The sequence below is a fragment of the Rattus norvegicus genome, chromosome 4 (assembly GCF_036323735.1).
Source record: "Rattus norvegicus strain BN/NHsdMcwi chromosome 4, GRCr8, whole genome shotgun sequence".
NCBI lineage: Eukaryota > Metazoa > Chordata > Mammalia > Rodentia > Muridae > Rattus > Rattus norvegicus.
The window spans coordinates 111,117,859-111,133,184 of NC_086022.1; the positions used below are offsets into that span (position 1 = coordinate 111,117,859).

Genomic DNA, 15,326 nt, shown 5'->3' on the forward strand with positions numbered 1-15,326 from the left:
TGGCCAGTACTTTACCCACCGAGTCATCTGCCCTTTCCCAAGAAAAACAGGCAGCTTTTCCAGGATCTCAGACAAGCAAAGTAATTGATCTGATTGAGATATTCAGAAACCATCTCACTCTCTCTGCTGCATACAAAAAGGACTGGAGGGTTCGGGCAATGGAGAAAGGCTCAACCAGAGACTCTGCAGCTTCCGATAGCACACAGCAAAGAGGCTTTCTTTACCAGGAGAGCTGGGGAGACCGAACGCTAGGCAAGTTGACAGAGCAGTCAAGCAATGGGAAAACTGAGTGTGGAGGCTCAAGACAGCTGGACTGGCTTTTTGCATCTCATTTTCAAAATTAGTTTGTATTTTCATTGCTGCCATGCAGATTTTGCCCCCAATTCACATCCTCCCCCTCCCCCTCGCACATGACTTTGGTAGAGAGTTGCTGTAATTTGCATTCCATTTCTGCAAAACTCCATTCGATTTGCTTGGAAATGAGGTTCAACAGGTGTCCTCTGATCAGCTGTGCACATCCCTAGTCAGCCCGCCCTGGGGTCCTTGGCTAACCCACAGAGAGGCTGGATATTAGAGATCAGGGGAAAATACCAATATTCATTTTATTTAGTTGCAGGGAGATGTGCTGCAGTAGTTGGTCTAAAAATCAGAAAACAGCTGATCTGGCCTGCTTCACTTCTCCAGTCATAAGATCCAAGTGGAGGTTCATCTAGTTTTTTTCTAAAATGTTACAAATACTATTAATTTAAAAAAAAAATAAATAAAAGTTTCTGAAATGACCCTTCTTAACTCAGTTACAAGAAGTCAAAAATTCTTCCTATTCATATTTTACTGATATTTTATGTGCACTGAATGATTGTTAAGGATTTTCTAAGTGTGTGATACATTGTAACAGACCTGATTCAATAGCATCAATTTCTGGACTGGCAAGATGATTTAGTGGGTAAAAGTGCTTTCTGTCAAACCTGAGGAACTGAGTTCAGTCCCCCAAACCTACATGGGTGAAGGAAAAAAAACTCTACAAGGTGCATACCCTGCAGTGCACACTGAACACACACACACACACACACACACACACACACACACACACTCACACACACACTCACACACACACACAGAAAACACACATACACACAAATGAATAAATGAATGTGATAAAATAGAAAGAGGTATATTTTAAAATCCTTTTTAAATGCACTCATTTCTGTGAAAACCATATACTAAACTAAAGGAAAGTACCGGACCAATATTTTAAATATACCAAAAGGTATGGAATTCAATATAACTAAAATCCAAAGTCAAGAAATTCTGAAGGACTGAAATTACTGTCATGTAGCTAAACTAGGGAATGGGCTCCTGTCTTTTCTGGCCAACAGGATCCTTTAATGTCCTAAAATCTTGATGTCCCTCTCTGCTTGCTGCTCTGCCATCACAGGGTAGCATGTCCACTGGATGCCATGTGTACGGGCACAGAGAGGAGGCTCCAGAGGAAAGAACTGTAGAAGCACATGGAGTTCTTAACTGCTTACCTTGGATAAGACAAGCAAACCTTGAAGAACTGACCTGCTGAATATGCCTAAATGTGAGGTCCCTGTGTACGTTCACCTCACCCACTTAAAATGTGGGCAGCCTTTGCTGTCACTGAATACACAGATTTCTGTTTTAAACTGTGAATAATAACAGCAATAGCAAAACTTATCCCACAATCTTATTGAAATCATTTCACGCCTGGATTTCCACTTGTACACACGCTGGAGTGGTCCCTATGGGACCCATGTCCCAACTGGGAAAAATTATAAAAGAAAATGCAAAATGAAATAATTTGCTTAGCGTGATGGCGCACATCTGCCATCCATCTCAGCATTCTGACGCATGTGCTAGTGTATGGAGGCAGACTGGCCTACGTAAAGGACCCCTGTTTCGATAACAACAGTGTGAAGGCTTTCTAGAAACTATGCAAGATACGGCAAGGCAGGCAAATGTAAGCTATGCTGAAAGGAGATGCTCATTGAGAAGAGCCTGTCTCTCCTCATGCCACACAGCTTCGCTTCCTGATATTTGTTCATTCACAGAAGGGGACATGATGTCCTGAAGGGAGTATGTGTGGGGGTGGGATGTGGAGACAAAGACGCTGGCTAGATTTTATTAGCAAGGTAAGGACTAAAAATTAAGAAGAAACAGTATTGCATGTCGCTCTCTTTTAAGTTCATGTCTGTAAGTTAAATGGAAATAAACAGTTCCTAAAGGCAACGTAACTGAACCAAACAGAAACAAAAATCTGAGTCTTTTGAAATAAAAAAAAATTCTCAAATAAAACCCCAGTGAATTTCCCCAATTGTTTTTAAATAAAATATTAGATATTAGATTACATATATATCACATATATTCAAACATAAATATAATACGTTAACAAGTATATTAAATATTTAACATAATTTTTATTTCTGAACAACTTTAAAATTGTACAGATATTTCAATATGTCCATGTACTTGTGTGTATACACACACATATACATGTATGTACATGTATAAGTTATCCAGGAGGCAATATTTGGTATAGTTTTCCTGAGTCACTTCCTATTTTACATTTTGAGACAGACAAATGATATGATAAGACTGGCTGCCTGATCCTCCAGACTGGGATTTCAGGCACATGCTATCATACCTGTCTTCTCTGAGTGTGTGCCAGGAACCAAACTCAGGTCCTCATGCCTGCCTACTAATTCCCTTATTACCTCAGACATTCGTCAGACTACATTTCTCTCTCTCTCTCTCTCTCTCTCTCTCTCTCTCTCTCTCACACACACACACACACACACACATCTTAGGACATATATATGTATATATTGCACACATAAGTATGTTTTAGAAAAGGAGTAATTCAACTTACTTGATCTATCTGCAAATAACATCATGCATGGTCAAACACAGAATAATCTTTACTAAGATCTAGACATGTAATATATTTATCTTAGCATCACATTACATAGAGTCTGGGCCAACACAATAATTCAAGGCAGAAAAAAAAAACAAGGATTAACAAAGAAGAAATCTCACTGTCATAATGTATGGGTATATGGTTTTGTACACTGGGTTCTGAAAGAGTAGAAGCTTGTAGAATTAGCAAATGAATAAAAAAAAGGTCAAAGAATATAAAATCAGTATGTTATATAAACTATAATATTATAAACGTGGAAATTAAAAAAATCCAAATTCAAAAAGAGCATTTTTCAAAGTAGAAACAAAGTCCACAAACCACATTCATTGCTTTCTTTCAAACCACACACTCGTCCCTGCTCTCACTTGGACACTAAGATATTCCAAGATGCTGCTGGTTGCACCCATAGTGAGAACAACTAAAGCAAGGAAAGCAACATGTGTCTGACATGGCATCTGGGTGACCTAAGGTCCCTTCACCTGCCACAAGTAGGGGATCAAACATAGCAGCTGGAACCATCCACGTGAACACAAACCCAGGAGGGGAAATTACTGAGCATGCTCTGTCACTAGAGAAGGAAGAATGATTAGAAAAGACAGCTCATGCATGCGGACCTCATGCTTACTGAGTGTCACATCTGAATTCCAAAAGTGTCTTACAAATGAGGCCATGCCCAGAATTAATGACATCGACAATACTGAATGCAGGAAATACTGAACCTTTTCATCGTCGATGGTACACTGGCAATTCATATTTTCTATAAATTCTACAACTATTTATAGAAACTACAATACCTTACACCGGAAGGTATTTCTATATGCTAATACTGTTTTCTTTCATTTGAATATTTAAATCCGCACTGCATTCATTCAGTGATCCTGTTTCCTTCTCCTTCTTCCATTCACCCCTCCCCCACTCAATTCTCAACTCTTTTTCCATCGCTCTTTAACACCCAAATAAAATGGTCGGCCTGTTTTCGTTTCAGCTTGCCTTTAAATATCCATTCGATGATTTTATTCCTACTATGAATCAGAGGCTGACTGCTCCTCTGGCAGTGGGAGAGGTGCTGAATGCACATGACCTGGAAGTTCTGAACGGGTGCTATAACCATCTTAGGTGTCCAAGGATCACCACACATTGCCTGATTAACATCCCAGGTTGTTGTCTTTTTTTTTTTCTTTTTTCTTTAAACCATATCACTAATTCTGTTTTGGCCGAAACACAGCCACTTCCTAAACCCAGGCAGCCTAGCTATTATTTCTCCTCTGGATTGTGTTCCAATATCACTGGATATAATTTTGGACTTATAATGAAACTCCCACATATTTCTCTACCTCATAAAATGTATTTCAGATTCTGAACGTACATTAGGACTGGCCCCAAGATCTTTCAGCTATAGTAGTCTAAACAGCTCTTTAGGGGAAAAATCCATTTTTTCCCACAAATTTGCTATATGGCCAGTGTTATGAATGCCCCTCATACCCCCATACATCCTGCTTAACATGACATACCCATTTTTGTTCTGTTTTCAGAGCAGCTGTGATTACCCTCACAAAACCCTTATAAGATTGGACCTTTGAACTTTCCCTAATAGAAGGGGAGGGGAGGAGGATCCTAAGACCCTCATCTGAACGTTCAGAAACTCCCTATCCCCTGCCTCATCAAGCTTGGTGGAATCCTGCTCTAGCTGCTGTGGACTCTGGATGTGCTGGAGAATATAAGAGGTCAAAGTTTAACTGAGAGAGCCACTAGAGGTCTTCAGTTTTCTGAAGTCTTTACCCATGCTGGGATCAGCTTTTCGGTGATTACACTACTAGGGGTTATTTAAGCTCCAGCAGGAAACTCCTTATGAAAGTTTTTGTAAGTAATCCTGCAAGTCTCACTGGTTCTGCAAGCCAGGCTTAGATGAAATAATTGCCTTGATCTGTCCTTACAGCCCTATCTGAAGCCAACAGACATTTGCTCATGCCTTGCTAGGAATATTCACACCATCTAGGCTTCAATGCATGCAGTGAGATGGGGAGTGCTGAGGGTGGGAAGGAATGTTCTAAATTGTCCATCTGGAAAATTTAATTCCACTCCTTCTAGTCAAACCTACCATTTGGTACTGGGGACTCCTCACTACTACAATTTCGCCGCTGCCTGTTGGTCAGAAAAATTAGCAGAAACCTTTCACCATATGAAGAGTCATGACACACAGCAAGGAAGGACGGCTAATCACTTGATTCCTCTGTGAGGAGAATACGCAGAAAGGGAAGGGGGAAAAGCTTTTAGTACTTGGCTTTTTAAAAGAAAACCACAAAGCAGCAGTCTATTAAAACCTCAAGAGATATATGTAGAGAAATAGTGTATATCTACATCTTGTATTGTGAGACCTGAATCTCCAGGTCTGTGACTTACCTCCACCAGCTTGTTGGCATGTTCACGAAAAACTTGGGCATATTCCTTCACCTCCTTTTCATTCCCACTCTTTGCAGCCTCAATGAGAACCAGCAAAGGGACATTGGTTTCCAAGAAAGAATCTGATATGTGATCCATCACAGCTTTCCGAAGCTGTAGTTAAAAACAAAAGCAGACAGACATTAGGAATAGAATTGTCAATCTTCCTAAACCACCATCACACTTTCATTACCATATAAACAATTGTGATGGTTAGCTTAAATTGAGAAGTTGACACAACTTCGAATCTGCTAGAAAATTGCCTCAATGAGAGATGGCCTAGATCAGATTGACTTGTTGAGATATCTGTGGGGAATTTCCTTGGTTGTGTTCATTGATGAGGGAAGACCCAGGCCACCATTGGGAATACTATTCCCTAGGCAGGAACTCTGGACTATATAAATGTGAAGGAGGGTATGGTGACCTCTATGAAACATGCACACATTCATTTTCTCTCTGTTATTTGACTCCGTAGGACTAGTTGCTTTAGGGTTCCTCTTTCTTTGAGTTTGCCACAGTAATTAACCATAGCCTGGAATTATAAGTCAAGTAAACCCTTTCTCCCCTCAGTCAATTTTTGTCTGGATAATGATCACAGAAACAGAGCTGTAGCTGGAACAATAATAATCCAACTCTCTTTTGCATTTTCTCTTATCATATCAAAGAAAACGAGGCACATTAATGCATATATGTCTGTTTTCAGACTATATGCATTATACCTCTTAAAAACTGCATACACAAACTGTAGCTCAAAATACTGAAAAAAAGATTTGTTCTCATCCTTCACTGAACTGCCTATCTGGCTCTACGAACTCTGAATCCTGGTAAAGTTCAAGAGCTCGGGTTTCTCAGCAGTGGGGACCTCTAGGTACCAATCAGCCACTGTGGAGACCTTCACATGGAATGCTGATCATTGATGCCACTCTTGAAACTTCCACACTGTGTGGCTCCTGCCCTTTCACATCCACTGTTTGTGCTTTATAAAGCAAAAAGAGGAAACAACTGACAATCATAAAAATATTCCAGCCCAGGTGCTATGGTGATGCAGTTGCTATGTTCCAGGAAAACAAAATACTTAGAATTATGTTTCAAGGTAAGAATAAACAAACCCAAATCTTCCAACAATGCATAATTACACACCATTCCCAAACTATTAAAATAAGTGGGGCAGCTGCATAAAAACAAAATGAAACTATCCCTGAACAGTCACCTTGCTTCTATTTTATTCAGAATCATCTGAACATGTAGGGGCTACAAATACAAATAAACACAAGAGATGATGGTAAACAGTCTGTACATTTCCCAAATCAATTGATTAACATGCAGGCAGGACCATTTGGGAGAGCTTTGACAATGTAACATATTCACTGTGATGGGTCAGAAAAGGTAGTATGAATGAAGCCCTGTTTGGGGGGGACACTAATTAGCATAAAGGATGTATTTGCATGTCTGTGAGTGGGTTTGACTTTCCTCTGAAGTGTTTGGCATTTCTCCTTGTAAGATATGAGAAAGACTAGGTGAACTTAAAGTTACTTCAATACTCATTTGGCAAAAACCTATAAAATTACTTCCTGGAAATGATATCGGTTGTTTGTAATGTCATCTTTTAGGGGTATTATCATATGCCAAAACTCTAATAACTTCTTTCAATATTCTGTTGTTGAAGTCATTCAAAAATATTATGAAACATAGGACATTATTAAGGAAGCTCACCAAGAGAAAGAGCTGGGACTCAGACTAGTGAAATCACTTATATTCAGTCCTGATTGGGCAAGGTAAAGAAACAGCAAAGGGAGACCTGAAGGGACCTCACAGGGAACATTTCCAAGTAACCTGCCAAAGCTGCTTCAAGAGCACTGGTGATTCATGTAGAGAAGAAATTAGTAGAGATGTATTTTAAAAAAATAATGTGCAGGGACAAGTGAGACAAATAGGTGTAAGTCTTCCTAAGGAGTAAGCCATAGGAAAACTTGGGAGATTATCCCAAAACCAACCCACAATACACTTTGTTTTGTAGATGAATTTTATTTTCTTTTTTCTCCTCTTTTTTGGATATTTTATTTATTTACATTTTAAATGTTATTGCTTTTCCGGGTTTCTCCTCCACCCACCCTCCCACTCCCTCCTGCCTCCTTACCCTGGCATTCCCCTACACTGGAGCATCTTGCCTTCACAGGACCAAGGGACTCTCTTCTCATTGATGCCCAACAAAGCCATCCTCTGCTACATATGCAGCTGTAACCGTGGGTCCCTCCATGTGTACTCTTAGGTTGGTGGTTTAGTTCCTGGGAGCTCTGGGGGGGGGGTCTGGTTGGTTGATATTGTTCTTCCTATGGAGTTGCAAACCCCCTCAGTGACCTCAGTCCTTCCCCTAATTCCTCCATTGGAGTCCCCGTGCTCAGTCCTATTGTTGGTTGCAAGCATCCACCTCTGTATTTGTCAGGCTCTGACAGAGCCTCTCAGGAGACAGTTATATCAGGCTCCTGTCAGCATGCATTTCTTGGCATCTACAATAGTGACTGTATATGGGAGGGATCCCCAGGTAGAGCAGTCTCTACACGTTTCCTCCGTATTTCTTCCTGTGAATATTTTATTCCTGCTTCTAAGAAGGACTGAAGAATCCACACTTTGGTCTTCCTTCTTCTTGAGCTTCATGTGGTCTGTGAATTGTATCTTGTGTTTTCCGAGCTTTTGGACTAATATCTACTTCTCAGTGCATGCAAACCATGCATGTTCAACATCCTTAATCATCAGGGAAATGCAAATCAAAACAACCCTATAATTCCACCCCACACCAGTCAAAATGGCTAAAAAACTCAGGTGACATCAAATGTTGGCAAGGATGTGGAGAAAGAGGAACACTCCTACATTGTTGGTGTAATTACAAGTGGTTACAACCACTCTGGAAATCAGTCTGGAGGTTCCACAAAAAATTGGACATAGTACCACCTGAGGAGCCAGTTATACCACTCCTGGGCATACACGCAATTGATGTTACAACATATAACAAGGACACATGTTCCACGATGTGTATAACAGCCTTATTTATAATAGCCAGAAACTGGAAATAACCCAGATGTCTTTCAATATCTGTAGAATGGATACATTTACACAATGGAGTACTACACAGCTTAAACTGACTACATGAAATTCTTAGGCAAATGGATGGAACTAGAAAATATCATGCTGAGTGAGGTAACCCAATCACAAAAGCCACAATACTCTTAGATCCTATAAAACATAGCTGAAGAAGGAGCTCAGTGATACTAGACAAAATATCTGTATCTATATCAACTCTTCCTGAACTCTCAGGCAGAATTCGCTTACAGAAATGAAGAAAGTTAAACATCACAGAAAGCTGCGAAGAGTAAATTGTCCCTATATACATTGAAACTATACCAGAAAAATATGCCTATAACAACAGTTGAGAATAGTTTCCATGAATAAAGGGAATATAGCATTTCAAATTAAATAAAAAACTTTATAGACAAAATATAAGATGTAAAAGAATACAATTGTTTTAAGAAGTAGCTAGGAACTAAGCAAAATAGTGTATACCTGTGATCCCATATACTTGTGAAGTCAAGACAGGACCATTACCAGGAACTTGAGAAGCTAGATAGTGAGTCTTATACCGGTCAGAACTACAGTATATCACCCCCGTAAAAATCAGAATTAAAGAAATAGCTCAGTGATTTCAGGGCACTTGCTCTGCTTACAGAGAATGGAGTTGAGTTCCCAGCATCTATTTTAGGCAAACCACAGCAACCTCTACCCCAGGTCCTTGACCTGAAGGAGACTAGGCAGTGAACAATTTCAGCTAACACCATAGCTTCTAGCAAAGCAGAGCTTCACATAGAAAAGGGAAAAGTGGGTGTGAATTAAAAATTAAACTTGACAGGGACAGGAAATACAGTAGAAGGAAAAAGTCCACATCAGAGACTGAGGTTCCTGGCACCATACATATACATGCATACACACACACACACACACACACACACACACACACACACACACTAAATCTTTATAAAGAAACTAAGAATTACATTTTAAAATTCCACAACAAAATTGCAAATAATCAGGTTTGTTTTTTTTAAAAAAAAAAAGCAAAATGAATAAACACCATAGCAAGCGCCTGACAAGGAAAAGAGAAGGAAAAAAAATTCAAAAACAAGATTGGCAAGAGTTTAAAGGGATGTGAGAAAAGATGATAAATCAAAATAGGAAAAGAAATTCAATACATAGCTTCCAGGCATCCCTGAAGAAAGAAAGCCAAAATCGTTTTAACTACTTATACCAAGACTCATAAAGGAGAGAATTTCAAGCAGCCACAGAAAAGGTGTTCATGCACTGAGCCTTACCTCCCCCCCCACCAAGAAAAGGTCAAAAATGACAAAATGTAGCCTGGTAAGAAAGTATATATCTATAATCTTATTTCCCTAGGGAAACTGAGTCATAAGTTTAAGCCATGATGACAAAAAAGCAAAATGAGAGAGAGAGAAAAAGAGTCAGTAGGATAGGGGAGAGAATGGAAACTCAAGGGACTCGAGCATGAGTAGAAAATGGAAAACTTCATAAGAAATACCTACACCATGAGGGTGTTTTGTAAAGGACAAATCTAGAATCTATGAGCCAGAGCAGAAATGTCTGTCATGCTTCTCTTCCTTCCTGTGCCACATCAGACTTGATCAGTCTGTTCTAGCACACATTTATGCTGAGATCAATTCTGCTTCCTAATCTTTCTTAGCACAGTGCTCCAGGCAGCTAGTACTCATCAACCCTGCTATTTCCTACAGGATAAAAGCTTTCTCCTTTTGCTAGACATCCTTCAAATGGGAGCCTTCTTTACGTATAATTGTCTATGTCTCTAGGAAATCCAAAACCACCTTGAATTATAGAATTAAAGTGAACACTGAGTTTAGGTTCTTGGGCTGATGGTACTTTATTAAAAGATCTGGCAACTTAACATCTGTCCCATCACTGGCATGTGTAGAACAATCCTATTAAGAATTGAAGTCTTAACTTTTTAAAAAATATTACAATGGAAGGCATAGCCAACAAGGTCAAAGTTGGGTATATAAGAGTATGATTCAAATAAGGCTCAAAATTCTGAAGGCTTAATATTTTTCCTTGAATGTAGCTGCCCCAGGCTTTTCATGATTACTGACATATTTAACCACAGTTCCTTAAGCTTTGTGCTATAATTATTATTAAAAATGAAAGATCAAAGCAACGAAGTGACTGGGCCAGCAGCCATTCCAACCTAGAGGGCTTGACAAAAATTGAGCCTCATTAAGTCAAGCAAATTTTAGCCAGTGTGAAGGTCAGTGATGGTAATTAGTCAATGCAATACTCCACCCAAAGCTACTTTAATAAGTCAAGGTGCCTCAAGTGCACAGACTCCCATAATACTAAAGGTACTGGTCTAGCCTGTTATGGCACTGGTGAACAGAGGGTACTCATGAACCCAAAGGAAAAGCACTAAGAAGATAATCACCATGTTTGCATGACTTGTATTCTTTTTCCGAGAAATATGAGATTCATTGGTCATTATCTTGATGATACCACCAAGCAAAATCATTTTAATTGGGACACATGTGCATCTTAATGGGACTAAGAACCTAAATAAAACTAAATGAATAGCTCATCAGACCTTGTTTTTATTCTCCCACTACACCCATGCCCTATGAAATTAAGGCTTTGCTGGTCCAGTTAAAACACAGCCATCCATTATCGGAGCACCTATATGTAAATGGTCTTCACTGCATTTCACCAGATTCAGCCTTTGTCCTCCAGGACAGCAGAAACAGTGAGAATAAGAGTCAGGAAGCATGTCTTTCTGATGGAATTAAAAGCACTGAGAGAACCTCTGGAAAATGGCAAACATTTATTAAATTATTATGGCCTTTTTATGATTTCTCTATATAACTCTACAACAAAGTGCCGGTCTTCCAAGACACTGATTGGCCATGTGGTCTCGATCCAATGAGAAGCCAGATGATGCTCCCACCTGGCTCAGAGTTCTTGCTTTCTGCAGGTCCTTGAGAAGAAAACAATCAGATTATCCTTTTTCGATGGATTGGCAAGATGACACATGGAATCGCCTAAGCGCTAAGCTGATGTAAATGCCGGTAAGCAATTATCTTGATGACATTAATTGATGTGAGAAGACAATCATAATTATCAGAGGGACCATTGCCTGGGTAGAGGGCAGTGGATTATAGAATGTGGAGAAAGCAATGTGAGCAGCAGCACCATGAGTCCCCTGTTTTCTACTGGTGGTTGTGATGTAATCAGTTGCTTCAAGCTCCTGCTGCCTTGACGTGTTTGTCATGGCAGACTGTGTGTCTTTGAACTGTGAGTAGAAATAAACCATTTCTCCCTTAAGTTGCTCTGCCAGAGTATTTTATCACAGCAAAAGAAAACCAACCGAGGCATTTGATTATCATCTGCAAGAGAAGGGTGGCGAAGGTGTTGAACAGAACAGACTTGGGCATAATAAATCAAGTCAGAGTCACCAAGAACCAAGGCTAGACGTGGGGGAAAGCAGACAAACTTTTGAGCAACAACTGCTATTGTTTATACCCCTCAGGTGCTATTCCAATACACTGTCATAACAATAAAGGATTGGTTATGCATGCGTTTTATGAGAATAAGTTGTAGTGGCCATCGAGTCACCTTGTCAGGAAATGTGGAAGAGAAGTTGTGGAAATAGACTTTGATCATTTATCTGACTACTTTGGTGTCATTTCAATGCAGTCTTATTTCTGAAAGCAGGCCATGTTCCACTGTCTAGTCATGAATCTTGGTTAGACATATCAAGGCTATAACTTCTTATTTGTATAGGTTAAACGGCATCTTTGGTTAAAATCTTGTTCCGCTGAGAGCTGTTTCAGAAGGACAGGGCAGGTGTTTGCTTTCATCTGCTGATTTCATTTTCTGCCCCAGCACACACAGGTCTGAGTCAAAGTCCTCTTTTTCCTATATGATGGGCAAGGGTAATTGCTTTCATGAGAAGAGACAGTAAAAGGTTGCCTCTGGGTTCATGGGAGCGATTATTGAGGATCTCCAGATGGCCTCAGTCCAGCAGGTGCAGCAGCTTGACTTGGTGGCAAAAAAATATGTGCAGAAAACTGGGCCGACAACTGCTAGGTTCAGCATACAGGACCCAAGGAAAGGTTATAGAAGTAGAGGGTGTACTCAGAAGGTACTGACTGGATATAGCACATTAAAAAGAGGTGGTGAAGACAGAGCAGGAAGAGACAGACTGGATGTTTATATTTTACATTAACAATCTTTATCTAGAGCATCTTATTTTGTGTCACTGTTCTAAAGTGTTAGAAAACTGACTTTCACTCAAAGAGCAGACTATGGGGCTGAGGAGATGGCTCAGAGTGTGACAGCATTTGCTGTCCAAGCTTGAGAACCTTCATGTAACTTGGCAGCATCCACCGAAAAACTGCATAGTGGCATGGTTTCCTGGTTGTATGGTTGCATGCACCTGTAGCCAGCATTGGGAGATAGAAATAGGCAGACCCCAGGAGTTCAGCATAGCTGACAAAGTGAGACTTCACCCTGTCTCAAGGTATTGAGATTGGTAGAAGACACCAGAGATCCTGCTTCGACCCCTACATGTATTCACATGGACACACACACACACACACACACACACACACACACACACACACATACACACACACTGGCCACCATTTTCACCATTTTCTCCACTTCAGAGGTGAGAAAATTGAGGAAAAAGAATTCAGTAGTTAATCATATTCATATATCTCTTAAAGAATGGAATTAGAGAAATATCAAGGAACAAGTTTTTGTAGGGAGGAACCTAAAATACAGAGATGATTCTGGTAGCTTCCATCTCAAACGTTACACGACACTTTCTGACTTCTTGAGGCTTTAAGGCTTTGGGGAAAAAACCTGACTCATAACCTAGATGATAGATAGATAGTTCAGACAGACAGACAGACAGACAGACAGACAGACAGATGATTAATAGATATACACACAGAGGCAGAAAGAGAGGCATACAGATATAGATGGCTTACACAACTTGCTCTCTGCATCCAGAGAGTCCATGTCTATCACAAAAATGTTCTGCTAAAAGAAATTAATGACCCCTATGAAGGATGAAGTGTAGGTGAAAGCACACATGAGACTTGAAAGAGGAAATGTCTGGGGATGGGGAGTTACTAGGGAAGAATGGGAGAAGTAGGAAGTGTGAAAGACAGAAAGGAAGATCCACTGACACACATTTTGTTTTAAAAAATCTCATAAACTATCTAACACATTATATATAGATTTTTAAAAACATTTAATAATATATATATGGTATTGAAAGTAAGCTGGAGGGGATTTGGCTCAGTGGTAGAGCGCTTGCCTAGCAAGCACAATGTCCTGGGTTCAGTCCCCAGCTCCGAAAAAAAAAAAAAAAAAGAAAAAAAGAAAGTAAGCTGGAAGTGTTACCCTGGATATTCTCATGCCAAAAACTATATAATGCTTGTTTCTCCCACAATAAAGTGTTCAAACCCCAATTAAAAAATAAGGACAAGCTAAGATTGTCTCAGACAGCTGCTTCATTAAAGAAGAATATATGTAAGTTATCTGTAAATATAATGCAAGTTTATATAAGATGACAGAGCATTTCCAGATCTTAGTATCCAAGGGGGCCCTGGCACCATGGACACATAAAGATAATATATAATATTTATTATTATACAATTGTGGATCACTGAGTGGTAAATTATTGTAAAATAGAAATTGTAACCAAAGTATAAAGTGGGTTTCTCTGACTTCTGATTGTGTTGAAGCCAAAGAACATGAGATTGCTCACAGAAATGACTGGAGATCCAAGTTTCATGGTTTGATAAGATAATTGTAACATACAAGGAAATCATCAAGCCTTCGGTAGTAGAGGTGAGGCCACATCTGTCTCACTCTAGAGATTTTTGAAAGGAAAACATGTCCAATAGCAACCAGACAGTTTAGCAGCTTTATTTTTGTCTTTTGGAACAGGTCTTATTATGTGGTCCTTACTAGCCTAGAACTCCATATGTAGACCACACTGAGCTAAAACTCACAGGAATCTGCTTGACTATGCTTCCCATATGTTGGAATTAAAGGTCTATACCATCGCATCCAGCCTAACACTCTAACTTTGATTCTCATTCTCATACCTTCTAGGATCAAACTACACTCATCCAAATATATCTGCTGTGCGGTCCATAAACACCATAATATCCATAGCTGATAGCCAGTTGTCTCAGCAAGTGGGACCGAGGATATCTTAATTTTGGTATCATCCAGTAAGTATAAGGAAACATCAATAGTGCCTTCATTAGCTCATGGGCCCTGGAACTTGTGTCACTGATAAACAGTGGCACATTTTTTGACCCCTACACTAAACAGGCAATATAATATCTCTGTGAGCTGTCTATTAGAATGGTTGAAATGCCCTTGCCTACAAGCTGAAAGGCATAGTTAACACTTTTTACATAAGTTGGAAGACCAAAATTTAGCTATCAATCAAACAGGGCAGGAAGGAATGACTTGACAAAATCATTCATTAAGTGTGACAGCAGTCAAGAACACAGAGCTTTCCTCCAACTGTTTAAGCACATGTGTGAGAAGGAAATATTAATTGCAGAAAACAAGACATTTAAAGGATTATATCAGCGCTTCCTCTCTATTTTACCCAATTAAGCCTATATGAATGTAAATAATCACATTTCCCTCTGTAAATCCAACAGCACTTTTAATAGATCATACCTGTGAAAACAATGTGTTTCCCTATTTCACAGAGACAAATACCATGAAAGGATAGATATACACTGTCACTCATAAGCTGCAGAAGAGAAGTTAAACTGTTTCAAAAGTGACCCACTGATGCCTCCCTTTGTTGTGGGACATGACAGCTGTATTGTTTAGATGGACATAT

General features: G+C 39.6%; 1 protein-coding gene across 5 annotated transcripts in view; it reads right to left on the reverse strand.

Annotated features, from left to right (window-relative positions):
• Ctnna2 (catenin alpha 2) overlaps nt 1-15,326 on the reverse strand; it is a 1,149,087-nt gene that overhangs the window by 265,594 nt on the left and 868,167 nt on the right. For all 5 annotated transcript variants that reach the window (NM_001106598.2, NM_001415842.1, NM_001415843.1 and 2 more), the window contains one exon: nt 5,339-5,491. In NM_001106598.2, the coding sequence (NP_001100068.1) occupies nt 5,339-5,491 (153 nt within the window). The remainder of the gene's footprint in view (nt 1-5,338; nt 5,492-15,326) is intronic.